We start from the raw sequence: 27,129 nt of genomic DNA on the forward strand, positions 1-27,129 counted from the left end.
GGCTCGCAAAAAAGCCGTTTGACTATACGCCGCCACCACCGTCAGGGGCCGCTCGGATACGTTTCTACAAACATCACATCATATTACCGTCGCCGCGATGGAGAATACACAACATCAACAGCAGCAGCCGCTGCCGCAGCAGCAGGCACCACAACAGACGCACGCGCCGGTGACGACGTCTTCGGGATCCCTCAGCCAGCCGCCCGTCATCACGACGCCGGCATGGATCGTTGCCATCCGTGCCTTTCAGTTCGTTCTCGCCATCATCATCCTCGGCCTCTCGGGAGCCATCATCCACTGGGTTTACATGGACGAGCTCGGTCTCTCCCTTGCAATGGTACCTCCTCATTCTGTTTCCCCCAGTCACCAAAAAAAAAAAAAAAAAAAGGAAAAAACAACAACATCAACTAACACCACCACAGTCACTCTTCACATGGATCATAGTCCTCTACGCCCTCCTCACGGAGAAAATCGTCAACTTCCGCAAGGCGTACCAATTGTACGCCGTGCTGGCGCTGGACCTCTTCATGTGCATCCTGTGGCTAAGCACAATGGGCGCCACGGCCGCCCGCCGCGCCACCTTTGTCGTCCCCGTCACGGCGTCCTGCTCCTCCGACGGCTCCGCCGTCAACTCGGGCCGCTGCACCGTCTTCAAGCGCTACATCGTCATGGGCAAGGGCGCCCTCGCCATGCTGGCCGCCATCGCCGGCCTGTCGGCGCTGCAGCTCATCCTCTTCATCGTCACCTTCGTCTGGACCCTCGTCGTCTTCCTCAAGTGGCGCAAGACCGGCGCCCCGGCCGCCTCCGCCGCCGCCAGCTCCGGCGAGATCCAGCTCGAGTCGAAGCAGCAGCTCTACTCGCCTTCCGTCGATACAACCGTCAACCAACAGCAGCAGTACCAGCAAAACCAGCAGCAGTACCAGCAGCCACAGCCACAGCACCAGCAGCACCAACAGCAACAGGAACAACAGTACCAGCAATACCAGCAACACGAGCACCAGCACCAGCAACAGCAACAGCCGCCCTACACGACTCAAACCACCCAACACTACCAGGAGTCGTCGTCGCCTGCCCAGCAGCAGTTCCAGCAGCAACACACCGGCGGAGGCGGAGGTGAATACACCCAGGTCTACCACTCGTCGCCGCCGCCTCAACAGCAGCAGCACCACCAGTACACGTCCACCCAGCAATTCACCAGCCACCATTACCACCCTTCCCCCGTCTCGGGTTCGCCGCCACCTACCCAGGGACAGGATTTCAACAAGCCTCCTCCCCAGGAACTTCGTTGAAAAAAAAAAAAAAAGAAAAAAGATGCAGAAAGGGAAAGAGACGATAGGAGCAAGCAGGATTGTAATGCAGATGGGATGTTTCACATGTAATGTCGGGCTTAATGATGTCTGGAAAGATGCAGGATATTAAAACGCTTTATTAATCTTTTTTTCAAATGATACCTCGAATGTTCCTCATTTAACAAATCACTCCCTCTTTCTTTTTCGCCTTTCATGACATGATACATGGGCCATCAGTTAAGCATACCCAGGTACCGCGTCTCAATCTTGCTGTCCTTGCTAGCACCCTTGACGACAATCTCCACCGTCTCGCCAGGAACGATATCGACCAAGTTGTCGCTGAATACGACCGCGTCGTCCTCGCTCTCCAACGCGAGACCCTTGACGGGGACCTCGGCGCTGACGCGCACCACAGATCCGTCCTCCGACAGCACAGCCTTGAGGCTCTTTGGCTTCTGCAGGTGGAGGTACTTGAGCGGCTCAGGCCAGTTGACGTATCTCGCAATCTGCTTTCCGTCCTGGATGAGGTACGCCGCGACGACAGTCTTGGCCTCATCTCCCTTTTTCGGCGCAGGCACCTCGAACGCTGCGATTTCAGTCGACCTGTTCTCAGGGAGCACGAATGCGCTGGCGACGGTCTCGGAGTACGTCTCCTCGCCGGTCTCAACGTCCCATGCCTTGACGAGACAGTCGACGGTCAGATCCTCGAGCTGCAGGTTGGAACCCCAAATCTCAATCTGGTGCTTGACGTCAACGTTGACGCGCGTGTACTTGTCCTGGGCGTGCTTATGCTCGTGGCGTGTGATGCCGATGGAGATGGGGGCCATCTCGCGCTTGACGGTGAAGTAAGCGTGCTTGGGACGGAGGTAGTAGTCGCAGATGGCCCACGAGGTAACCGGCCAGCAGTCGTTGATCTGCCACACAAGCGCACCGCCACAGTACTCACGTCCGGGGCCCTTCCACTGACGCTTCCAGAGGCGATAGGCGGACGCCAGGCACTCCGCCTGCATGAGCTGGGTGCAGTAGACGAAATGCTCCAGCGGGTCCGGGGCGTAGCGGAAGTTCTCAACAAGGTACAACGCGATGCGGCGCTCGTGGCCGTCGGCCTTGTTGTGGAAATCAACGGTCGAGGACTGCGGGTACCGATCCGGGTCGTCCTTACCCAGGGGCAGATAAGCGTCAATGGTCTTGACTGAGGGGAACGCCTCCATGCCGAACTCGGAGACGAAGCGGCCGACGAGCTTGTCAAAGTTTTGGTACTTCTCTTGCGTGCCGTGCCAGACGTTCCACTGGTGCAAGTCACCGACTGTGGGGTCGCGGGTGTTGTCACCGCTCCAGGGGCTGCCAAAGTGGTAAAAGGTGTCTGGGATGAGGTCCTTGCAGGCGTCGACGAGGACCTTCTCGTAGATGTAGCGCGCGGGGAAGTCTGTCTTGAGCCAGCTCTCGGCATCCTTGTTGGCAAGGTCGTAAGTAAGATTTTCGCTCTCTGCATACTGGTAGTCCTCGTTGTTGCCGGCCCAAATGACGATAGAGGGGTGGTGGCGGAGCATCTTGACGTTCACTCTCGCCTCCCTGTCGATGGACTTGAGCAGCTCCGGCCAGGCGGGGTAGTTTCCGCAGCCGAACATAAAGTCTTGCCACACAAGGATACCATACTCGTCGCATGCGTCGTAGAATTCCTGCTCTTCGTAAATGCCGCCGCCCCAAACGCGGACCATGAACTGGTTACCGTCAGCCAGCAGGCGAACCCAGTCGTAGTAGCGCTCTTTGCTGATGCGGGGGATGAAGTTATCGGCAGGGATCCAGTCGCTACCGCCGCAGAAGATGGGCACGTTGTTAACCTGGAAGAAGAAGGATGTGCCGGGCTGCTCCTTGAGTGGGCGCTGAACGAGCTCAACCTTGCGGATACCCATCTTCTTCGAAAGGCTGTCAACCTCCTCATCGCCGTCGACAAGCGTGGCGGTGACAGTGTAAAGGGGCTGCTTGCCGTAGCGAATAGGGTACCACAGCGCGGGGTCCTGGATCTGGAAAGTGGCGGCAACATCCGAGTCGGCTTCGGCTGCGACGGTCTCGGAGGCAACGGACTTTCCGTCGAGCGAGACGTCGAAGCGGACCTTGGATGCCTTGCCTTCTGTTGTGGCATGGGCAACGACCTTGGCACTCTTGAGGGACTCGTCGACAGTGGTCTCGAAGTACAGGTCGGATAGGCGGGACTCGTAAATTTCGAGGTTGATGGGCCTCCAAGGACCGCAGGTCAGCAGAGTCGGGCCCCAGTCCCAGCCCTAAGTAGTTTTAGTCAAGCCGTTCACATAGAAACGCGAGGAGAAGAAAGGGGACCTACCCAGTGGTATTGAGCTTTCCGGACAGCCAGTCTCGAGTTGTCACCGTTCCAGCATCCCCACTTGTGGTCGGGGTACTTTTCAACCAACTTCCAGCCGCGCAGGTAAGCGCTATCAAAGGTAATTTCAAGCTCGTTGTCGCCGTCCTTCTTGAGTACCGAGGTAACATCGACACGCTCTGGGGTGAACATGTTGTCCGTTTCAAGAATGGTCTTGCCGTTGAGCACAACGGTAGCAAAGGTGTCGAGACCATCAAAGGCCAGGACGGCCTTGGCACCCTCCGGGATGGCCTCAGAGGCGAAAGTGGTCTTGTACAGCCATTGGGCCTCGCCAATCCATTGCACGTCCAGCTCGTTCTTGCCGATGAAGGGGTCGGGAATGACGCCGTGGTGGATGAGGTCAAGGTGGACGTTTGTGGGGAACTGGCTGACGGCGAGAAGCTTGCTGTCCTCTTTATCGACCTGCCTGAACTGCCAGTTCTTGTCGATTGGGATCACGGTTCGGGGAGCCATGGTCCTGCGTGTATTAGCTGCGTTCGACTTGTACGGTATATTGGAGTGGAGGCGCATTTGGCTGAGTGACGGCGGTTGCAATTGGCCCGTCAATTGAGTGTGTGAAAGAAGTGTTGAAACTTACAAACAATGTGTTGGGGGGGGAGAAGAGCAGCTTAAGAGCAACGACGGTGACGAGGTGATGTCGGACGGGTCGAGCACCGAGGATGGATGGCGGGGTCGGGTAGGGGCAAGATGACGGGGGTACCTTCCAAGTTTGGAGGGGTATGGAGGGGCAGGTACAATTGCTCAATGAGACGATGAAAGACGAGAGACGCAACAACTCTTACTCAACGATTCAACCCGCAACGGTGATGATGGGTATAATGGATGAGCACGATGTCAATTTCCTGCCGGTAAAGAAACAGAAGCTCTCAGCCAGAAAAAGACCTGACCGTGCAAATGTGAGGAAAATTGCGGGAGGATGCGTCGTCTTCATATACCCCCGTACCCATCCCATCCCCATCTCACTCATCACACCCGTCACCTCATGCGACTTGACACTCCACGACCAGCCGAGCTACTGTGCCCTCGCCTCGCCTCGTTCAGGGATGTAGTATGTAGGTTCAACACGGGATTCCAGGGGGGCAGAAGGCGCCGTTTCTCAGTCTGAACGACGGGACGACATCCGCCGAGATGCATCTCCATCCTCTCAACGGCGGACCCATGCTCACCTCAAATTCTACACCATAGATGTGTTTTTATTGTCTTCTTCGCCCGCTTCCCCCTCACCAGGAAGCGGAGAATGAGGGACGCCTCTTTTCTCCAATTGTCCGACAATTAGCACGCAAATCGGTGTAAAAGAGCGTTACATCCCATGCTGGGTAAACTCGGCGTGCCGACGGGCTGCATTTGGGAGGGAGGGTACCACGCACGAGGTACCGCTTACAGGGCCAAGGGTCCATTTTGGTGGTGATCATTTTGGCCCTTGGGACCTGATGGAGGATATTGGGGACGGGCTTGAAGCGTCCTAATCATGTTCGTTGTTTCTCTCTCACTAATAGGCCAGTTTTCAACCGGGGGTGTCTTCCGAAAAATCAGGAACTCTTTACTGGAAAACTACTCAATCACCCGACTCGCTCTCATGGCAATGCGGTATCTCATCCCATTCGAAGGACCGCCTCCTTGGTACCAGAACCGTCTCCCCCATTCGGAAATATAAATCACCACCTGTCTTTGATGTGGGGGCTTCTTCACTTACCCCAAAACCGTCCCCAAAGCTCACAAGCCCCCCCCTGCTCATCCTGGTGGGGTCTCGTCACGGAGGGAGGTCTTCCGTTTTCCTATTCGGGACTGGGGATGAGGTACCATCACGCACCCGATGTCATCGCATCCTCTCTACTTTTCTTAGGTATAACCTTATGACGACTAACACTGCTGGAATATTTTGCTCCATTTTTGGCTTTTTTTTTTCTCTTTTTTGTTTTTTTATTTTATGATTTTACTTGGTCAAACTTGTCACCGACTCCTGGTCTGACAAATCACTACTCCGTATACCAAGCACTTTTGGCTCGTGGTACCATTCTCTGCACCTCGCCAGGTCTGGTCTGGCCCTTGTCCTGTCCAGCCTTGTAAACTGTCATTTAGCAGTCCAGTGAAGCAACGTCATTCCCGCCGAGGACGGCGGATGGACGTCTTGGAGGCTTTGATATCACCTTCGTTATACCCGCACTGGAAGCCGAAGCTCCGTCCTTCGACATGAACTGCTTTCGTTACTGATGCTGATCAGCTCATTCACATGATAAACCAGGTGAGCCGGGTATCGATAGCCGTCCTTCACGGGCCGCAGAAGTCAAACCTCATCCTGTCAAAGACGTCTATCGAAAGTGTTGCTTCGGGTAATGGTAGGTATCAGGAATGGTAGGTGTCATTAATGTTATGTAGCTGTCTGTTGTCAAGTGTGTATGTATGTTGTATACGGCCGGCCCCGACCTGGGAACGAGGTATCTATCCCGGAACGCCAGCCCAACTCGACTCTTGAAGCGAACGCGCCTAACCCGTCGTCAGGCAAATCAGATCCCAACAGCGTCGAAAAAAAAAGGAAAAAAAAAAAAAAGGAATCCTCCGAGCCTCTTGTCCCGGCCCGGCGGCGACAGCAGCAAGATAACGTCCCAAAACTCCTCGCAAACCCACAGTTTCAACAAAAGAAAGCATTTCGCGTCCAAGTTCAGCATCTCCTCGCTGTCGCAGGATGCATGCCGTGTCCACTTCCTTCTTCTTCTCCTCTTCCTCCTCTTCCGCTACGATGGTATGCACTAGCAGCAGTTCCCTCCTCTACGTCGGTTCGACAACGTAAACACTTCCTCCCAATCTCGCAGCCCCCAGTTTGCGCCGCTCCGGGTATTTCGTCTTCCTCTCCGTCTCCTCACGGTGCCCGTGTCGTCGAGCGTCGCGCCGGTCATGGAACTCTTAATACTCGCACCGTCGCTGGCCCCCGCGCTCCAGCCCCCACCGTAACCGTCCCCGTATTGGATGCCGCTCATCGGATCGTCCGGATCAATGTCTCCCAGCTCAATTTTGGTGAGGATCATGCGAGCAAGTCTCGCAAAGATCTCGTCCACATTTTCGCCGCTGAATGCGCTCGCCTCCATCACCACGGGTATTCCCACCGTGCTCGCCCACCTATTTGCGTCTGCGTTGGCGACCTCGCGGCCTTCGGGGGCTTCTGTTGCCTTTTGCTGCGTGCCGAGCGACGGCATACTCGTTCCGACTGATCCGCTCGTGAAGTAGGACATGGAGCCGACGCTGCTCGGTGTCGGGGGTGGGAGGCTCGTGTCGATTAGGGGATCGGAAGCGAGGTCGAGTTTGTTGCCGACGAGGAGGCAAGATAAGTTGGGAGAGGCGAGGGCTCGGGCGTCGTTAAGGAAGGGCTGCAGACCGCGGAAGCTGCTGTGAGATGTGACATCGTAGACCAATATGGCGCCAGCGGCGCCTCGGTAGTATGATCGCGAGACGGAGCGGAATCGTTCGGTGCCGGCGGTGTCCCAGAGCTGTAGTACCCAGTTTGTTAGCTTCTCCGCTACCTCGCGGCGATGCCGGCCAAAGGCGGTGAGGGGGGCCATATACCTGTAGCTTTATACGTTTGCGCCGGGATCCGGTGCCAACCTTGATGATTTTGCTCGCAAACTCAACGCCGATGGTCTGGGACGATAAGACCCGCCATTCATTCTTAACGAAGCGATGCAGCAAGCATGATCTACGTCGATAAGGCTATCGTCAGCCATGTCTCGTCTTCCGAATGTATTCTCGACCTTGCACCGGAGTGGGAGACGACTCACTTTCCTGTCCCGCTCGGTCCCAGGAGGATAATCTTGGCTAGGTAGTCGTACATGCTACCCAGCTCCTGTGCGCGTCATCCCGTCAGCATATTTGCGTCCCTGGTAATTTTCATCGGCAACTGAATTCATTGCTGACCTGCTGGCCGGCGGTAACATCGCTCTCCTCGCTGGCGGCGCTTGTCCCGCGCGGTCTCGTCATGGTGGCGGCACGGAATGTTTATAACGGTGATCGGTGATCGGTGATGGGGGGGTGCGACGAAAAAAGTTGGGCGCGGGATCGAGGGGTTTGTAAGCAGGGAAAAGCAACAACTAGAGCATGAGCAAAAAGAAAAAGAAGATGGAAAAGACAAAAGCCACGGCCTCTCTAGCTGGACACGACGTTGAGGTCGTAGCGAGCAGTTCGAGTTCGAGTTCGGCCCTGCGTTTCGTGTCGAGCAGGGAATGCGATGTGATGTGATGTATGGTAATAGATTGAAAGCGCAGAAGCAGATATGCACAAATGAGCAAAAACAACAGAATGACGGAAGAGCAGCAGATGGGCTTTACTGGGCCTTACTGGGCCTTGCCGGGTCTCGGACCTGTAACATGGGATGGTCGGTGAGGGGACCAGGACCTGGACCTCTTCTGGGCCACCTGGAGAGCCACCTACAAGGACCACCTGCGGATACTGCTACTGTACTAGTAATAGACTAGTAATAGAGGATCTTGTGCCGCTGGGGACCACTGACCACTCACTGGTGGGGGGAGGTCTTTGCATGCCCGATACGCGGGAGGCACGAGCGCCAGCTTCAGCTTTTCCTTCTCCTGCTGCTTCTGCTTCTCCTTCTCCTTCTGGTGTCGAGCTGACAGGCCACCAGCCCAAATCAGTGTCAGCCACACTCGTGGCCGATAAGAAGCTAGCAGTACGTACCTTAAGCCCATCTTTTCTTATGTCATCACACTTACGTCAGCTTCTTGTGTCATTCATGTTATGTCATCACTCACACTCTAAGACACTCTCCAATAGAACCACCAGGAGACCCACTTACGGCCACCGAAAGCCCCTGGCTCCGTACCGAGGCTCGACTGACCGGTCTACCGAGCTTCAGTGGAGCATCCGCTGTAAGCTCTTACCTCCCGCTGCCGCTGCTTACACCTCACTCGGCATCAAACCAGTGGCCGAACCAACCTTTTAACTTTATCCTATCTCACACATTCTCAGTAAAATGAAGATTGAAGGCCGTACTTTCATCATTTCAGGCGGGTAAGCAAGACAATGCACCTCAGACCAACCCCCCCTATCACTCTCATCCCTTATCACATGTCAGTGTCTTTCTTCAACTCCCTTCCATACTGACTTTCATCCCACCGCAGCGCCTCCGGCCTGGGACAAGCTTGCGTAGAGGAAATATGCAAGAATGGGGGAAATGTCGCCATCCTGGACATGAACGAGGACCTTGGTAACGAGCTAGTCGCCAAACTAGGCTCCTCGGCCAAGTTCTTCGTCTGCGATGTCCTCGACACCAAGAGCATCGAGGCCGCCGTCCAGGGCACCGCCGAGTGGGTGAAGCAGACTGGCAAAGCCCTAGGCGGCGTCATTCCGGCCGCCGGTGTGGGAAATCCGGCAACGGTAAGGTTCCGGTGAGGAAAACACGGCGGAGAGGGGCATGTACTGACAACACACCAAGATCCTCGACCGTGACGGCAATCCCTTCAGCTTGGACGACTGGGACTTTGTCCTCAACATCAACCTCCGCGGGACCATCGATCTCACGCGTCAGGCTCTCGCTCTTCTGGCCAAAAACGAGCCCTCCGCGCCGGACGGCGAGCGCGGCGTCGTCATCATGGTCGCCTCGTCAGCCGCCTTTGACGGCCAAAAGGGCCAGGTCGCCTACGCCGCCAGCAAGGGCGCCGTCACCGCCATGACTCTCCCCATGACCCGCGACCTCGCCCGCTTCGGCATCCGCGTCGTGACCATTGCCCCCAGTCTGTTCGAGTCCCGTATGACAGCAGTCATGGGTAAGAAGGTCCGCGCCAGCCTCGAGCGCGCCATGGAGTTTCCCGTCCGCGCGGGAAAGCCCGAGGAGTTTGCCGCGTTGGCGAGGCATGCTATTGAGAACGTCATGCTCAACGGGACGGTGCTTCGTCTGGATGGCGGTATGAGAATGCCGAGTAAATTGTAGGAACACTGTCGTAGATAATAAACCTTTGTATTCAGCGCACCAACTTTGGGATCAGTGTTGTGGTTGAAGGACGTCGCTCTCATGAAATACAGTGTCGTCGTACCCTTCAAGGATCCTCAACAGTGGATAATGGCGGTATTGGAAGGGCCATTATGTGAATGTGTGACGAGAGCGCAAGCCTCTCAGAGAAGATAGACTAGCAACGCTGGCGGACGTGGATTGGTTTAAACTTTTTATCATTAGCAATAGACCAACTGAGTTTTCTACTCTTTGATCAACTGCCAAAAGCCATAGACAGCAATTTCGGGGTTCGGCTGTCCGTAAGATATGCTGTTAAGTAAGCCTGTGTGACAAATCAACAGGAGAAACTACAATTTCTTCTGGATAACTCGGGGAGACACAAGGCATCTTGTGTGCAGCACTCTTACAATGAATTCGCTAGACTTTGGACTAATTCCCAAGACTCGTCTTTCGGATGTCTTTGGGGTATTACAACGTCGCCAATGCCATGTTTCGCCATGGTAAGTCAGGAGAGAACTGTGGTAATCGTAACGCTAGGCCACGCAACTTTATGAGCTTTTAAAGACACAACTTGAGTTATGGACAACGTCAATTACCATTAGCAATTGGGTTTAACAAACTGGCAGAATACGGCGGACATCACAGCAGACAGGATTGAGACTTGATAAAAATTTTGATTATTTGCAATTAGTTTGCAATTAAACTACCTAAGATTTTTGGCAACTGGTCCAAGACCAACCACCGGGGGAATCATTTGACGCGGGAAATCATTACAACCAAATGAACATGAGTAACGTCCAAGCCATACCAGCAGGGCAAGACTGATCGTGATTACATTATCAGAAAACACTTCGCCACCCTCTTTAGACCTTGTCGTCGCCGACGGGGTGGACAGGGGGGTGGATGGAGTCCTGGGCGGCAGCGGTGGGCTGGTTGGTGCCGATGAACTTTGTCTTCTTGAGCGAGTTGAGGTGGTCCTCCTCCTGGTCGAGGTGGTTGAAGCAGAACCAGAAGGCGACGCCGCCGACGAAGGAGATGATGGCGACGCAGGCGTAGTTCCAGACGAGGAGGGGGTCGGCGGACATGGGGGTGAAGGCCTGGCCGATGGCGGCGGAGAAGGCGCTCATGGACAGGTTGACGGACATGACGAGGGACTTCATGTTCTCGGGGGCCTTGGAGAAGGCGTACTCGTACGAGGTGACGTTGGTGAAGATCTCGGCGAGACCGATGAGGATGTAGGGCAGGCACTGGGCCCAGACGTTGATGTCGGCGACGCCCTCCTCGCAGATGGTGGCGTGGTCACCGCAGGGGGACTTCTGGTAGATGAAGTGCTGCATGACGGCGGCGGCGACCATGGCGGCGGCGGCGAAGCCAAAGCCGGCGGTCATACGCTTGATGGGGGTGAAGTTGAAGCCCATGCGGCGGAAACCGGGGTAGACGAGGTGGTCCAGGATGGGGATCATGATGATGATGGAGAGAGGGTTGAGGTTCTGGATGACGTCGTTGGGGGCGCCGTTGAGGACCATGGAACCGGCCTGGGAGGTCAGGTTGTTGGTCATCTGGTTGTAGGCCAGGAAGAAAATGGGCAGGAAGAGGAAGACTCTGCAGGCCTTGAGACCGCGACGGCACTCCTCGACCCAGGCGTCGTCGTAGGTCATCCAGCCGGGGCGCTCGTTGACGGGGATGGCGCTGGGCTTGGCGGAGTCCCAGTTGATCTTGAAGATGCTGCTGGAGCGCTTGCGGGCGAAGTTGGACATGCGGAGGAACTTCTCGAGGACGGAGCCGGTGGGGGGAGTGAGGTGGTATCTCTTCTTGTTGAAGTAGAGGACGAAGGGGCAGATGATGAAGAGGATGGTGGGCAGCAAGAAAGCCAGCCAGAAGCTGTGGTATTTCTCGACGAAGACCATGGAGATCTGGCCGGCCGTGGCACCGACGTTGATGGCGAAGTAGAACCACAGGAAGATACGGGTGTTGGTGACGGCAGGGTCGACGATGACGCGCTCGCCCTTCTCGACGATGACGTGCATGCGAGCGTCCTGGTTCTGCTCAGCCAGCATGGGGGAGATGTTGGCCTTGAAGAGACCGGTACCGGTGCAAAGGGTGAACAGGCCGATGAAGAAGGGGGCGAAAGCCGTCTTGCCCTTCTCGAGGACCTGGGGCGCGGCGGCGATGGTCAGGATGACGTGGGCAACGGTAGAGACGACAATGGCGATGTGAATGACAGTGTAACGGCCGTACTTGGCATCGGCCAACCAGGCACTGCGACGGGGGTTAGCGACTGACGGCTGCTTAAGGATTCCAAAACTGGTTCACACACGAAAACTTACCCGAACAGAGGAGTGAGGTAGGCCCAGAACTGGTTCACGAGGGAGACACCCTGGGAGGCCTTCTGGCCCATGTTGAGGGCACCGGGGGTACGGTTGTCGTTGCTGTAAGTGGCACCGGTCTTGGAGCCTTCGGGCAGGGGACGCATGACGAAGTTGGTGTACAGGACGGCAGAACCGTAGTAGGAGAAACGCTCGCACAATTCAGCGAAGGCAATGGTGTACATGCTCCAGTTGATGGGGCCGGAGACACGGCGCAGAGTTTGGAGTTCCTCCTCGGTGGGCTTGTCCGGGTAGTGATCCTCATCGTCGGATTTGGAGTCATACACATCATCGTTGTTAGACTGAATGCGATGAGGGACAGCGGTCACGTCGAACGAGCCGCGGCCGGCCTGGAGTTCCTTCTCCGTGCCCTGGAAGGTAGCGGAGGGAACGTGGGCCTTGGCCAGGATATCATCCTGGAGGCCACCACCAGAGCTACTCATGATGAGTTTTGGGGGGAGGGCGGGGGTGCTGTGTGTTCCTGGGGGGGATGGGATTTAAGGTTGAAGAACAACAAGACAAGGAGTCCCGATTAACGATATTCGAACAAGACACGAGTTAACGAGTCTTGTCACAGCAATGGACAGGTAGGGGGGTCGGACTGGGACCTGAGCTGTTGGTTGAATAGGCTGCTGATCGCAAGAAGAGAGGGGAAAGGGGAGGTCGTCGTACGGGAGAGCGTCTCATGGGACATGTTTTATATTTCCCAGCGGCGATACTGGACTGGCAGGTCGGGTCGCATCCAGCTGCATTCGGCAGCCGGTAGGTATCCGCAGATACTGACATGGGCGGGGATAACTAGCGCGTGGGAGGGTCGAAGCGTGAACTGGGGGGCGAGGGTGAAGGGTGGGAGACCAGGGGGGGGGGGGGAGAGTATCAAGGACAAGGGACTGGCTTGATGTTTAGCGCGGTGTGGTGTTGGCATGAGATGGCATGGGATGGACCGGGCTCAGAACACACAGAATAAGATTGGGTCCAACAACCTCGCTCCTCTGCAACTCTGCAAGGTTTCTGTGGGATATGCGGTCGTGTGCGCGGGCGGGCGCAGGCGTGGTCGCACAGCTCGCGCAAACCGTCGCCACGGGACGGGAGGCAAATTGGTACCCATGCGATGGGCTGCAGGGCACGGTTAGACGTAAATATCTTTCTAGACTATCATCGCAGGACACCTGTCGTGATAGCTTTAGATACCTAGTATACAAGTCTCCGTGATGAGGAGGTCATGGTGATGGTAAGAGATCTGAGACTTTAGAGTTAAACAGAGACACGCGGATAGAGTTTCCATTCCCCAACCCCACAACTCACTCACATCAGCCTTTCTCTATTCTACACACTCAGCCTACTTGGCTTTACTCCTCGGAGGCCGTGAGGGAAATAGACACGCAGGATGAAGACGGAATACCCAAGCAGAGCAGGTGAGAGACCGCGGCCCGCAACCAGGCTGGAACGAGACACAGCTGTGAAAATGGGGACGGAGCGAGGAAATGATGGGCCACCGATGGACCATCCCAAAGACCTGATGGACCATAATGGGGTCCAGTCCAGGACTAATAGCCCGATTAGGCAGGTAAAGGGAAAGCGAATGGAGTGGTAACAGATAGGCGGCGTCAGGTCGCGTCTGGGGAAATTCAGGTAGCCCCCTTGACGGAGCAATATGATTCGAGATTGGTGATTCGGGCCACACAACTAAACTCAGCCAGCTACTCAGCGCGCTGGGTCATATCAGCAAGTATCGTATTAGGCCCGGTCGATATGTCGTCCATCCCGAGGATGGTGAGAGGACTGTTAAAAAAAAAAAAAAATTGGTCCATGGAATGCGCCGGCTGGGTCACTTGGCAGCAACGTTGATCGACCTTGGCATCGACGCCACTTGTAGCCTGGAGCGCCGTTATTGGCGCGCTGATCGGGCTTTGTTTCTGCTTCCGTGCTGGTACGAGTCGCTCGTTGGGCGTTGGCCTCTGAGGGAGAAGTGGTGTGTGTGTGTACGTGCCTCTTTGTGTTTCCTCGAGACTCCCTCAGTATGCCCGCGGGAGAAGCCACCCCGGTGTTCTCGGCCGGCTGCATGCCCTCCTTCTGGCGCGGCTTCGAGAAGAAGTTTGGCCTGGGTTGATGAAGTGGGAGGCGGAACATGGAGGGTTAACTGATAACCGAGAGAGCGCCACCGTTATCCCATGATTTGCTGTTTCAAGAAGGATTGTCGTATGTTTGTCTGAACCTGTCCACGCACGGCACAGCATCAAGCAGGAATCAGGGCCCCTCAGTGCGTTGCTGGCCAGTTATTTGTGTGATGATATCTCTCATCATTCATCTCGCCTCTCGATAAGGCCCATTTTGGGTTCGCCAAGGTCAAACTATGACACGATGAAGATAGAGAAGTAGTTACTCCCAACAAATGGGTGTAAACGGCCTTGGCTTAGGCAGCTAAAGGAGGGTAGGAAGACTGTTCTTTGTACCATACCCTTCCATTGCGCGTTTGGAGATGAAGGCGAGTGCTAATTAGAATAGATCAAGTGCAATTTAGGGCCGAGGTTTTCCGCTGAATGATGCTGTCATCGTTACCACACTACCTTCTAACTGCCAAATTCGCTGCCACACCTTTCAGATAGCTTCTCTCTTTCCTACTTGTCTTGGTGCACTTGGCGTTCGCCCTGATGCGCAACCAGGCGTGGTGTTGGCTAAGAAATGTGCCCGGTCAGAAACACCAGGCTTCTCTCCTCCCGTACCACTCTAACCCCCTTCCAGCGACCTTCCCAAACCATAAGAGCCGTTGCTGTGGCCCATGAGCTTAATGTCCCTGCGGACTGCGGTCGCTAACCCCCTTCTCCCCTGTCCGGCTTCACTAACAGTAGTCTAGTTGACCTGGATGGGGAAAAAACCTATCCCTGGTCTAGCTCCAGCCGCGGCCAGCGCCACCCCCCCGGGGGATTTTTGTCTGCAGTTCTTGGTATCGGTTCCATTCCAAGGACCTTTTGGTCACTTCTGACTGGTGAGATGGACGAGTCGGATGGGCGCTTCGTATCGCACGACCGCTTCTGCCCCACCGAATACCGCCGAAATTTGTGCAGGAATCCCAGGGGGTCCTGGGGGGGATGTGGGAGTGACCGGTCTCACATTACATTAGTGCGTTACTGTAAGTAAACCATTGTTGGGTCTAACAGTTATCTACCTAGTGCATGGGTCTTTGCTGTTAGTCGAACGGGGTTTGCCAGAGTCCTGGGGAAAAAGGCGAGACAGAATATGGGGCTCAAGGGACCAAAACGAAAGGTGGTACAGGATTCATAAAAGCGCAAGTCTTGGCTTCATGTCCTTACTGATTTCGTCTTTGCAAAAGTGCCCTGGTGCTCGCTCTTAGTGTTAAGCCAAGCCACCAGTTGCAGGCATGCTCCGGTCAAGCAAGTTTCGCCTCATCGCTTGTTGTTTGTTGGCAGCATTAGCGTCCGATGAGGCATTGACTATTTTCTTCTAATTTTCTTTTTCCAAGTACTCCCGACCTCCTCGAGATCAAAGCCCGTGTGTAGTTGTCTTGTGTCGCGTGTCAACTGTCGATTATGGGTGAGTGTGTGTGTGTCGCGCGACCACCCAGAGGCAAAGGGAATGGCGTCGGGGGCGTTCTGGTTTGAGGGGGACCAAGAAAACCAAGCCAGGGGATTGTGCTGCCAGATTGTCAGATTCTGAGTGGCGCGGGCACATGGACATGGCCACACCACTCTGGGCCGTGGGAGTGTTGGACGCGGGATGTCGTATGCAATCATCACGGCATCCCGTTTTCCCTCTTGCAAATCGATTCGCTGCTGAGGGTTGTCAGGATGTATCCCGATGAGATGAAAGGGAATCAAGCCCGGTCTCTGGCGTTTAGCGACCCATTGAAAGGGGCAAGTCGAGTAGGTAATAGGTATTGCGTGCGAGCTGGGTGGGCAGAGTGAAGCGGCCCAAAAGCATGATTTGTCGTGGAGGATTCCTTGGCTGGATACCTTCCAAACCCCGAAAAGGAATGTGTGTCAACTAGCTTATCAGGGCGAAGGCAATGGTCAACCGAGTTCATCTATCTAGTGAGTTGGTGAAGCTCTCGATACAATTAGACTCCATACAGCCCGTCATCACTGCGTAGTCAGTCGCGGGTCTTGTAACGCCTGTTAAAGTATCATCTACGATATGTTTACGCCATCTACCTAACCAGAAACAACTGACGACTTTAATCGATATAATAACGTAGGGATCATCTTCGCTGTGATTTCACAATTCCGTCGTCTCCCCCCCTCACTTCATAAATCGGGCACATTTTCGGAACATCGATATTCAAGATAGCTGGCAAACCACCATCAGCAAAAGGGTGTGCGGTCAGCATATGCCATTGGGATGAACGCCTGCAAAGTGATGGAGATGGCGCATGCTAGACGGCGGAAGTCCCCTTGTCCCCTGTCATGCTCACTGCTTAGCACCCTGCAGGTGGCGTCTGGGGGCGCTCGAGCAGATACCTGGGCACCTAGTGACTCTCCGTGACCCCCTGGACAGCCCGTAGGACCATGTCCCTTCAGTGGACTACAGGGTACAGTCGAGTTAATCAGGACGACTGAGTGTGTTCGCCGCATCAGATCAGTAGTGTGCCTAGCCGTGGCTCATCTTGGCCTTTCCCCCAGTTCCGCCGAGTCTCTTGTCCAGCGGGAGGCGCTGGTCAAGAGCGCGAGAGCCTGCTGCCGAGGCAAAGCTTGACTTGGTCTTTGGCTAGCATTACTGTGTAGCCCTACTACGATTGTGCGAGTCAAGGCGACGCCGCGGCGGGATCGGCGTTCGACGCAGCGGCCTCCAAGAGCACAAGACAGATTTCTAAGGGGAGACGGCAGCGCCGAGAGCTGGGCCGAGGGAACACGCTGGAGACCGACCAGAAAACCACTCAAAAAGCTTATCGCGTCGACAACACGTTGCATTTTTGCAAGACAGAAAAGGGATCGGCGGGAACAGCGGTGCGAGTCGACACCCTGTATCAGCTACCAAGTGTGGTGGTTCCCCAGCTTTAGGGGATAAATCGGCAAATCTCGATTCATTTACCATGCAGAGGTGACATCCGCAAACACGGTTGGCAACACTGATGGAAATCAATTTGATGGGCAATGGTTGATCAGGACGCACCCAGTTCCAAGGCCCTAGACCGGACAGTCGGGCTTGGGATGCTTGAAAAGGAAGCCAGACACCCAGAAACTCAGGTGAAAGGATCTGGGGCATGGATCTCCTGACGAGGCGAGAGTCCGATTAACCCAACAGGCAGGCTCCTATAGAATAAACATTTGTAATGGAAAATGTTAACTGCTTGGCGGCAACGAACCGATTTTCCGCCTTGGGACGCGGTGGTTGTTCTGGCTCGCTTGGCTGGGAACTTATGCAGCGTTCCTCATTCTTGGTATTCCGAGGCAGATCCAATAGAATACCAACTAGCATGGTCATAGTGACAAAGTCCATTCTATAACCCGGTGGCATTTCTACAAGCTAACATCTGTCCGCATTGTAAATAACGTGTGGGCAGATTGAATCCACAGCAGTCACGGAATAGATGACATTGACGAAACTCACTCGAACATCTGCCCATATTTGGGCAGCTGTTCATTCTAGAATCACAAAACTCTTTGATATTTTGCAAACAAATTTTCGTTAGCGCCTCGCCTAGCAATTGCGTCACTGACTCCTATGCCGATTGGATGTAGAATGCTCCGCTTGATATAAATCATAGTTCCACTCTTCATTCTTGGACCCCAAACTTCAAGCTGAACGGTCACCGGCGGTCAACGGGCTTACTCAACAAGACGGGCTAGGCGCCGCTCTCCGCCGGATTGTTCTTAAGCCATCAGAGCTGTCAAATTTAACGACTTTTCCTAGGCAATCTCCAGTCCAACTCCATAACCAGCATCATGGTTGCTCCTAGATGTTATGGACGAGATAGAGTCCCACCAAAGGCCGCGTAGTGGCCCGGACTGTCCTCCACGAAGGATAATATGGAGACGCAGCCCAGGGATGTGGGTGACAGGTTGCGGACGCGGACGCCCTCACAAACACGTGTAATCTGTGCTCACAATCTGAACCCCGGGGCAACGAGCGATTTGGAACTCCTCCTCCCATCAAATGCTCCGTAGGCTCGATAAGATAACCGCCGTCAAATCTCCAATACTGTCCGTGCCAACCCTGTTCCATGCGGACCTTTACCGGCATTGCGATAGGTTGAGAGGCGGAACTCCAATAAGGTACGAGATTCAATGCCGAGCAGACTAGTGTGCTGTGAAGGGGAGGGGCCTAATTTTAGCCGGCAGTGTTGTGTGTTCCTCTCTCAAGCTGCTGCTTCGAATGGCCATCAGTCAGCTACCACATCGGAGTTGTCGGCACCGAGTCGGTAACTTCCCCTCACTGAACCGGCCGGTACAGCCTCCGGTGCGAAGTTGCCTTCACCCTGGCGATGACAATCCATCTCAGCAGTCGCCGAAAGAGAGGAATACCCCGGTCTAGTCTTTATCCTGGAGCTCTCTTCCAGCTTGGCTAGCTCGCATGTTAAGCTTGACGACATTTGAGACACAGGGCTGCATATGCAACATCTCTCCATTCTGCTGAATAATGACATAACGCCTTGTCAAGTAACAAGCCGACTTGGAAATGCCGAAGTGAACCTAACCATCAACCGAAGCCGATTGATATCGCTATCGCTATCACATACCTCCCTTGAAATCCAATTTGTGCCATTGATCCTATTCAACCCCATCTTCACCAAACCCGAACTCATCGTTTCAACGCCCCAACTCTTAATCACGACTGTTCCGCATGAGGCATATCTTGCTCCGATCTCGCCTCACTTGTTTAACAACCCCGCCAAGTTGGCCGGCCGTGATCACCTCGTCCCGAATATCTCGTCGTTTCCAGCCACCGCACATCCCCAGTTCATCATCATCAAGTCATCTTCAGCCTGTACCAGTTAGAAATCTCGCAACCATGGTTCAAGTCACTCAACTCAAAGTTGCCGTCTTGGACGATTACCAGGGCGTCTCAGAACCCCACTTCAACAAGCTGGACAAGTCGCTTTTCGACGTCACTACCTTCAAGGACACCCTGCTGCCCTACAATCATCCCGAGACCCCTGCATATGTCAAGGATGCTCTGGTCTCTAGGTTGGAGCCTTTCGATGTCATCTGTAAAGAGCCCATTTTATTGCCATCAGCCTTGCATCTTGAGTTCCTCTCAAGGACTCCCATATACCACCACGATAGGTAGATTGGAATGCTGACACACATCAAGGCACAATGAGGGAACGCACGCCATTCCCCAAAGACCTCATCGCCCGCCTCCCGAACCTCAAGCTGCTCCTCTCCACCGGCCTGCGTAACAACAGCCTCGATCTTCCTGCCTTCAAGGAACGCAGTATCCCCGTTGCCGGCACCGCCGATAAGTCCACCGGCAAGCAGGTCGGCACTAACAGCACGACGGAGCACTGCGTCACCCTCATCCTGTCCTTGGCACGTAACATTGCCGCCGACGACCTTGCCGTCAAGTCCGGTCTGTGGCAGACTGACCTAGCCATGGGCCTAACGGCCAAGACCTTTGGTGTCGTTGGTCTCGGGAGGCTGGGTGTTTCGACGGCGAAGATCATGCATCTCGCTTTTGGTATGCAGATTATCGCCTGGAGTACGAACCTCACGCAGGAGGCTGCGGACGAGAAGGCCAGGGCCGAGGGTCTGCCTGTTGAAGGCCCTGACGGGGAGAAGACTTTCAAGGTGGTTAGCCGCGAGGAGCTTTTCAGTACCGCTGACGTTCTCAGCGTTCACCTCGTGCTGTCGGACCGGTCTCGCGGGCTCATCAATGCGGATGACTTGAGCAGGATGAAGAAGACGGCGTTGTTTGTGAACACCTCCCGGGGTCCTCTTGTCGTTGAGAAGGATCTGCTCGAGACTTTGAAGAAGGGCGGTATCAGAGGCTGTGCCTTGGATGTGTTCAATATCGAGCCGTTGCCGACGGAGAGCGAGTGGCGGACCACGGAATGGGGGCGTGATGGGCGAAGCAGGGTGCTTTTGACGCCTCATATGGGATACGTAGAGGAGAAGACACTGAACGCTTGGTATGAGCAGCAGGTGGACAACATTAAGCGATGGCAGGCGGGTGATGTGCTCGTTAATGTCCTGGCTTAAGATCAGGTCGTTGTAATGTTCTGTAGGAGAATATATTCGATGTTTAAATGAGGACAACTCTTTTAAGCTTCAATAAGATACCCAGCTCTAATATTGTACCAAAACTGCATTAGGTCCTATCTTCCATCTCGGGCATCACAAGTTTGAGAAGATAGTCATGGTCGAGACGTGTAGGTAGCAGCGACATTTCAAAAAAGCTGTCTAGAACAATTCAGGCCATCAGACAGGCCGCTTACTGTCCAATCATCAACGCGGAAACTTTCTTATTGTTGGAGATAGAGATAATATGAACCGGCTTTTTGGGCCACAGCTAACGCTGGGCAGGGAATAATCTTCAAACTTGTTTGAACAGGGTGCGAGATCCAGGCGACTGAGTGCGTTTGATGAAAGGGGTGGCCTCCACAGATCTAACCTGGACGTCGGCAGTGGTTTCGGGGCAAGAACATGGGCAAAACTACAACAGGATCGATCATGCCAGGAGAGGAATACAAAATTCTATGTGAAGAGAAAGAGTATAATTGAAAACAACCGTAGAGAAATCGCTCAGGTAGCAGACAGGCATTGTGAGATACGCAGAAAAGGAAAGGGCATATAGAAGATTGGTGGAGGCTTCGATATGCGTAGATATCATGAACAAAAATAAGAGTTGTAACGCCCATTCAGGCTAGAGGTCTCACGAGTCAGGCATGGAGAAAGAATCTCCGGACGGCAAAGAAAAAAAGGCCACATGTTATGGTTATTGTAGCTCTGCATGTCTATTGCTTTTCTGGTCCCGTTTTGTTTGGTCCTTCAAACTATCAAGTGGTGTAGATACACTCACCATAAGCTAGGTTATATGACCTCCGGGACGCTGCCTTATCCTCAGTAACATTTCAGTATATCATGGACTACATATACGATCAGATTATTATGGATGATTACTATCAATCCTTCGTGAACTATAAATGTACTCTGAATGTTGGCAAACACATCGTTCCTCGCTGCACAGGAAATCTCGATACTTGCTAGACTTGCTTGCCCTTTCTTCAAACTCAAGCTCTCAACTGCTAGTTATCCGGCTTTCCTCAAGTGATGGGTCCCTTGGCACTTTCGGCCTTTTCCCCAGTTTTGAAATCTGTCGATGAGCGGCCATCGTCTGCGACGCTAGCACTTGATTCGTACGTCAAGTTGACGTTTGTTGTCCGCACGATGCCGTTGTATGTCATTATCTCCTCCTCGGACCCCGTAGGCGAGGTGCTTCTAATCTCGGTATGATGCTGCGAGCGTGTCATGCGCATGTCTTTCAGCGTGATGTCGTCGCCGTCTCGTTTGGTGTTGCGCGGTCGAGAAGAGCTGCCGTAGTAATGGAGATCGCTGGTCTTTTTGGTGGAGTCGCCACCGAAAATCTTGGGCCACCACTTGCGGAACAACGGACGAAGGGCCGGTGCTGCGGCAGAGATGATGGCAAGATTGACCTCGACGACGTTGTAGACGACACCAATGGCGTGAAACGGGTCCTTGTTAGGATCGGGTGGCACGTAGAAAAGCTTGTAAACAAGGACAAGACGAATGATGGCAATGACGGTGACGCTGGTAGTCAGAAAGGTTAGCAGAAAAAGATTAAGACACAGTTGTTTACCGTGTGCTGGGACTCCATGGAGATGAAAAGGGGTGAAGAGAAGAATGAGTTGGCTTACATAGCACCGATTAGGAAGACGCAAATAACCGCAACCTTCAGCCCCGTACGCATCTTTAACCCAAGGAAAATCCAAAAGGGAAAGGCCAATACCAGAATATCCATCACGACATTAAGGGAGGATATCGAGATGTGGAAGGAGTTGTGGACGCATCTCGCGGATTGGCGGACGACCGGATCCCAGTTGGCCTCAATGGGCAAGCATTGCAGAAGTGCGACAAGGAACACGGCGACAGCCATGGAGCCGTTGATGATGTTTAAGCCATGAATAGCCCACCTGACACCGGGTTTCTGCCCCCCTAGACGCAAAAGAAACACCAACACTGAGGCTCTGACAAAAGCCAGTACAGGGTTGTAGAACATCTGCATCAAGAAGAACCACCACATTGCTGGCTTAGGGTCGAAGGTCGGGGGCACATCAACAGCCCAGTACCCAACGTACATAAGTTTTAGGTCTTCGATTGTTGTTAGTAAGGTAAGAAGCATTCATTACTCCCGAGCTGTGGTAAAAATGTGTAAAGAGCGGATGGATAGTGACTTACAGATGAAGAAAGGCGGCGTCATTAACAGGGAACATAGCTGCGACATTTAGGTCAATACATTGGAATATCTCTCAACAAAAGTCCAAGTTGATAATGGTTAACATACTACGGCCAAACCGCAAAGCCAATCATCTATCAACAACCATGTTAGTCCACCGTGAACATTTCACTTCCTTTAGCCTACCATAACACATGGATAACTTACCGAGACCCCATTGTCGCGTGGAAAGCCTGCTATATGCCCGCCCCGCAAAGAAGATCACGGAAAGTGCAGGGAAGAAGAACGTGATGAAAATAGCCGTGGCTTGGTGCGGCGGAGTTGGGATCGTCAGCACATCGACATGCTCTGGGCGCCGAGCAACCAGGGAAGCGAACTCCATGTTGTAATCGGCAGCCGATGAGATCCTGGAAAAGGTACAGCCTGACGCCGGCTGCGTAGGAGAAAATCAGAGACAAACAGATCGACACCTAAGGCGGAGCTCTTATAACAGAACGGCTGTTGCTCGGTCCAATCCCAAGAGCCGAGCCGGGGTTTGGATGGGCAAGAACCCAGGAGTTGCTAGTTAAGCTCAGCCAAAACAATAGGAAGAGTAGAGCAGTGACAAAAAGAATGGAGGTGGACAAGAAGACAGACACATTCTTTTTGTATATCATTTGCCTTCAAACAGTCATGGGAGATCTGCAAGGTCTCCACGGCGGCCCCCTCTCCTTCCCGTGAAGACAAGAATGCTTACTGGAGGATTTCAACTATGCTATGTTCAACATGATACAAAACGAGATAGGCTTGACGGGCTCTAGAAGCTCGCTAATGAGAACAAAGTTTTTGGACCCTGGAAAGTGGACGGCATGCTCCTGATTCTCCTCGTGTCCCAAGGCGGAATTTCGAAGGATGTGGAAACGAGGGCCGTTTGCTGAGCTCTAGCTTCAATTTCTGCCTGCGCTCAACGCGGGCATCCCCTTTGAAATGGGCATGTTATTGGCTTTGTGAACCTCTTGCACCACAAGCGGGCGAAGGAGACGCTAGCGGAGACATGGGAAGGGGAGCCAGGAACCAGGTTGAAGGTTAGTCTAACTTACATGTAGACCCTTGCCCCATATGTGTAGTAGTCCGAACCTTAGGTAGGCTTATATGAAGTCCCGATGTATGAAGATACTGCCAGAGTCCATCAACGCCCCCACGGCCGACGCTAATATATATAGACTGCCGTGGACGGTACGGAAAGTTGAACGGGTCACTTGTGCTTTAGATAGCAAGCTTCTAGGAGATTTTGGTGCTGGCATCGTGCATGGAGATGGAGGTTGCATAGTAGAATTCACATCTATAAATGCTCGGAACAGCAAACACCAAGGATCCGAGCAAGATATCAAGTCCTCTACAGTAGGAATGTTGTACCTTTTTGTTTTTTTTGATGCTATTCACGTCTGAGGATCGTCTTTCATGTCGTGCGTCGCATCACTCCGTCGCATTTGTATTCTTCCTCAGGGGTTTACAGATGAGCGGGCCTAGTCCGCCAAGCCGCTTAGAACAACTGGCCCGGACCAAGATGGTGCCGTGTGTGGGCAGCACTATGAACACAAAGTTAAATCTATCAGAGGGCTCCCGCTTTGTCTCTTTCTTGTTCCGATGATACCCAAGTTATTCTCGTCAGCTCTACGGCACTTTATAGTCACATGGGCTAAGCTTGAGCATCAATTGTGTCGTTTGAGATGATGAGCCAACTAAGCTTAAGCCCAACATCGTGCACAGCCCTAAACCCCAGATTGAAATTCACCGCCATTGCCGTCTCCTTCACGGCGGAAAAGAGCTGGTCGGGGGCTAAAATTCCACACCAAGTAGCAAATTTGCCTTTGTCGATCACTACCGCGCATGGCATATTGGCTCTCTCAGAACCCTTGCGACTCCGCAACACTTGCAACTGCAACATTATAAGGTTCTGAAGCCCCTCCGAGGAATGGGTCTATCGCAAACACAGACCTCATTAGTGCGCAATCAATCACGCAAGCTATCATTTCTCACCCGGGACGCTGCTCGTCTTCCTTTATGCCGAAGGCTATTTGATCATCAAAGAACCCTGATCTCCAACTCGTGGGTATAATAAATGGGGATGGAATGGCGGCGGTTGAAGAAATCTATTGGGAACAAGCTTTGCTGCCACCCGCCGGCGCCGCCAAGACCTAGAACGACAGGGCAATATACGTGCATAAGTATTGGCCAATGATGAGATGTAGTGAGTTATCACCACTTAATGTTAGGTTTTGCACGGCGAATTGGGTCTCCGACTACCCCTGCCGACTTGGGTCAAAACCGGCCGGTCATTCAAGGAATGCAGCTCGTCATATTAATCCAAGGCACTCTGTAAGTACTGGTGCATGTACTTTGGCGTAGCAGGCCATAGAGCGTGAAAACAATATCTTCCCTCAGTTCGGGCTATATGGGACCATGCAATTGAATATCCCTGGCTGTTGCCAACTACACGGAAAGCCGAGTCGTTCGAACCGCCCACAACCCGCAAGGACGGAGGACTTCGGAGGTCTTGTGGGTATATATTGACCGAAATCATCAAGTGTTCCTGGTATATATTGACCGAAATCATCAAGTGTTACTCAATGATACATGCACATAATATGGAGTATCAGATTGCAGCCGGCACTGAATCTAACAAATGGACGCTGGAGTTGCTGAGAGGTGGTGTATGTTGACCTGGAGGATTCATTGTCTTTCGCCAAGTAGCGTAAGCTATCTTGAACTAAATTCGACATTAAGAGTGTGCAAGAAAGTGAGTCCATCAATACTCAGCCTCCAAGGCAACGAATAACACGTCTAAGTGATCTAAAAAGAGGCATTGACGAAGTAATATATATATTGGAGTCGTTGGCACTGACATGTCCAGCTCGACTGGTCGTACGGACCTTCTGAGCGACAACTAAGGCTACTATACGCCCGCTGTTTCGAAAATGATTGGCAGTATCTGTGGATGCCGTGTGTTATAGACCAACTATACTCGTGGAGACGTTGTGCAGTGGCAATACAGCCGAACAAGCGCCCGTCTATTACCAACCTGTGATATAATTCTAGGTTGATCCTATTATTGTTTTGAGATATTACGTTGCTCGAATGTGGAGTGAAGTTTTGTCTATCCATTGCACCAAACATAGAACCAAGTCTTACAGTATTCGCTTATATTCATGCCAATCACTTGTCATTAAAATCGTCTCAGATTTCACGCAAGAGGAAGCTGAACAGATAAATTTTTAACAACTTAGTTTTTTTTTCATCATTCATGTGGCCAAGTTAGTCCTACTTTACACCTAACAATTACCCATTGTCCGAACATGAAGTGCTTCTTGATATTGAACATCCATATCCCATGCATCTAACATCATTCGTTACAACTTGGCCGGGAGGCGACCTGACTGCTGACCGGTCCAGGTCGCAATAAGATCCATCAAAGGAGGCGACAGCGTGTCGTAGGTCTCGAGTCCAACAGACTTGAACTTCCTGCGGACCTCGTCGATACCGTTGGGGTGGAAACCCTGCTCAATAATCGACGAGACGAAGGCGGCAAACTGGGGTTCCTGCCATCCCTTGGAGTCGGACAATTCGGTGTGAACAAAATCCAGGCCCTTGAATGGGTGGTCCTTTTCAATACGTCCGTACAAATGTACCCCGCACTCCTTGCAGGCGTAACGCAGGATCACTGCGGAGTTGTCGATGATGGCAAGCTTGTTCTCATTGGCGGTCACCTTGAGCTGGTCTCTGGGGATGACGCCGACGACGGAAAAGAGGGATCCGGCGGGCTTCCAGCACTTTGAGCAACCGCAGGCGTGGTTATGGGCGACATTGCTGCCGAGAGTGACTTCGACAGGATTGCTCTTGCAGAGGCAGCGGAGCTTGCCGCCGGGGAAGTTTGCATCGCCTTTGGTAATGCCGTTATCAATCAATGGGTGAAGCGAGGGAGCCATTGTGGATATGGTGATTTGTTGATTAATCAAAACGTGTGTGGGCTTGGGCTTTGACGAACAGTAATGATGTCGAGAACCTTGATGGCGTAGTAATGGTGTATAAAAGTCGAAGGGTAATCCGTTTTATACCGAGTGCCTTTTCCAACTTTTGTCGGCCATATCTACCGACAGCTTGGCGGTTCAGGTTTCCGAGTGATCCCCGAAGAGGCCGGCTTGGATTCGAAACAAGACGCGGCAGCTTACTTGATTTGACCGCTTCCCCGCATTTCGAGGTTGGCGGGAATGCCGGTCAGACGCTGATTCCGATCACGCAACTAGGATAAACTTGCCAAATGGCGTCAAATCTGGCGACTCGAGGTGTTTTGCTGCTATTATGAGGGCGCCGAGCCGTCGGGTGTACACCCGATTTGAGAGTCATGGCGATATCTACCCCGCAAAGTTTCAGTCAAAGGTAATTGCTTCGCCGCAACGCAAACCCCGCTCATCCGACGCATCTCCTTTACCCCTCATCCGGGCGGCCCATCCCACTGCAGTATCGGCGTTTAGCCAGTCGGTGTTTGGTGTCTGGCGATTTGATCTATTGAGTCGATAGACATGTCGGCGATAATTGTGTCGGGTTTTGTGGTCTAGGGGGTTTTAGATTTGGCTTATTTAAAGGTAAAAAATATGCCTTGTGCTATTCTCGCAGGAATGGTGTGACGAAGCAAGTCGCGAGGCAACAAGTAGAATATGACTGATTCCTCTATTTTTACAATGATTTGACGGCATCAACAACCAAGTCATGACT

At 53.2% G+C, this 27,129-nt stretch overlaps 8 protein-coding genes across 8 annotated transcripts; 3 read left to right on the forward strand and 5 right to left on the reverse strand.

The window, feature by feature from the left end:
* Positions 1-97: 97 nt before the first annotated feature.
* CTRU02_210267 (uncharacterized protein) lies at positions 98-1,289 on the forward strand (the record flags this gene model as incomplete). The annotated part of the gene is made up of 2 exons (XM_036729716.1): positions 98-337; positions 423-1,289. The coding sequence occupies 2 exons, from the start codon at positions 98-100 to the stop codon at positions 1,287-1,289; spliced, it is 1,107 nt and encodes a 368-aa protein (XP_036578557.1).
* A 233-nt stretch (positions 1,290-1,522) lies between these two features.
* On the reverse strand, positions 1,523-4,140 carry CTRU02_210266 (Beta-mannosidase B 2; the record flags this gene model as incomplete). Its single annotated transcript, XM_036729715.1, has 2 exons — positions 1,523-3,571; positions 3,631-4,140. 2 exons carry the CDS (start codon positions 4,138-4,140, stop codon positions 1,523-1,525), a joined length of 2,559 nt encoding a protein of 852 aa, XP_036578558.1.
* A 2,294-nt stretch (positions 4,141-6,434) lies between these two features.
* CTRU02_210268 (GTP-binding protein ypt4) lies at positions 6,435-7,656 on the reverse strand (the record flags this gene model as incomplete). The annotated part of the gene is made up of 4 exons (XM_036729717.1): positions 6,435-7,169; positions 7,246-7,375; positions 7,458-7,522; positions 7,594-7,656. 4 exons carry the CDS (start codon positions 7,654-7,656, stop codon positions 6,435-6,437), a joined length of 993 nt encoding a protein of 330 aa, XP_036578559.1.
* A 1,006-nt stretch (positions 7,657-8,662) lies between these two features.
* On the forward strand, positions 8,663-9,619 carry CTRU02_210269 (3-hydroxyacyl- dehydrogenase; the record flags this gene model as incomplete). Its single annotated transcript, XM_036729719.1, has 3 exons — positions 8,663-8,700; positions 8,811-9,066; positions 9,125-9,619. The coding sequence occupies 3 exons, from the start codon at positions 8,663-8,665 to the stop codon at positions 9,617-9,619; spliced, it is 789 nt and encodes a 262-aa protein (XP_036578561.1).
* Positions 9,620-10,503: 884 nt separating this feature from the next.
* Positions 10,504-12,449, reverse strand: CTRU02_210270 (peptide transporter Ptr2 (POT family protein); the record flags this gene model as incomplete). The annotated part of the gene is made up of 2 exons (XM_036729720.1): positions 10,504-11,899; positions 11,968-12,449. The coding sequence occupies 2 exons, from the start codon at positions 12,447-12,449 to the stop codon at positions 10,504-10,506; spliced, it is 1,878 nt and encodes a 625-aa protein (XP_036578562.1).
* Positions 12,450-18,804: 6,355 nt separating this feature from the next.
* CTRU02_210271 (D-isomer specific 2-hydroxyacid dehydrogenase) lies at positions 18,805-20,162 on the forward strand (the record flags this gene model as incomplete). Its single annotated transcript, XM_036729721.1, has 2 exons — positions 18,805-19,171; positions 19,276-20,162. 2 exons carry the CDS (start codon positions 18,805-18,807, stop codon positions 20,160-20,162), a joined length of 1,254 nt encoding a protein of 417 aa, XP_036578563.1.
* A 1,064-nt stretch (positions 20,163-21,226) lies between these two features.
* On the reverse strand, positions 21,227-22,759 carry CTRU02_210272 (CFEM domain-containing protein; the record flags this gene model as incomplete). Its single annotated transcript, XM_070205420.1, has 4 exons — positions 21,227-21,746; positions 21,839-22,292; positions 22,380-22,424; positions 22,564-22,759. The coding sequence occupies 4 exons, from the start codon at positions 22,757-22,759 to the stop codon at positions 21,227-21,229; spliced, it is 1,215 nt and encodes a 404-aa protein (XP_070061068.1).
* A 3,007-nt stretch (positions 22,760-25,766) lies between these two features.
* On the reverse strand, positions 25,767-26,342 carry CTRU02_210273 (glutathione-dependent formaldehyde-activating enzyme; the record flags this gene model as incomplete). The annotated part of the gene is made up of 1 exon (XM_036729723.1): positions 25,767-26,342. One exon carries the CDS (start codon positions 26,340-26,342, stop codon positions 25,767-25,769), a length of 576 nt encoding a protein of 191 aa, XP_036578565.1.
* Between the last annotated feature and the right edge of the window lie 787 nt (positions 26,343-27,129).

This window comes from Colletotrichum truncatum, assembly GCF_014235925.2.
Source record: "Colletotrichum truncatum strain CMES1059 chromosome Unknown Contig_0006, whole genome shotgun sequence".
Taxonomy (NCBI): domain Eukaryota; kingdom Fungi; phylum Ascomycota; class Sordariomycetes; order Glomerellales; family Glomerellaceae; genus Colletotrichum; species Colletotrichum truncatum.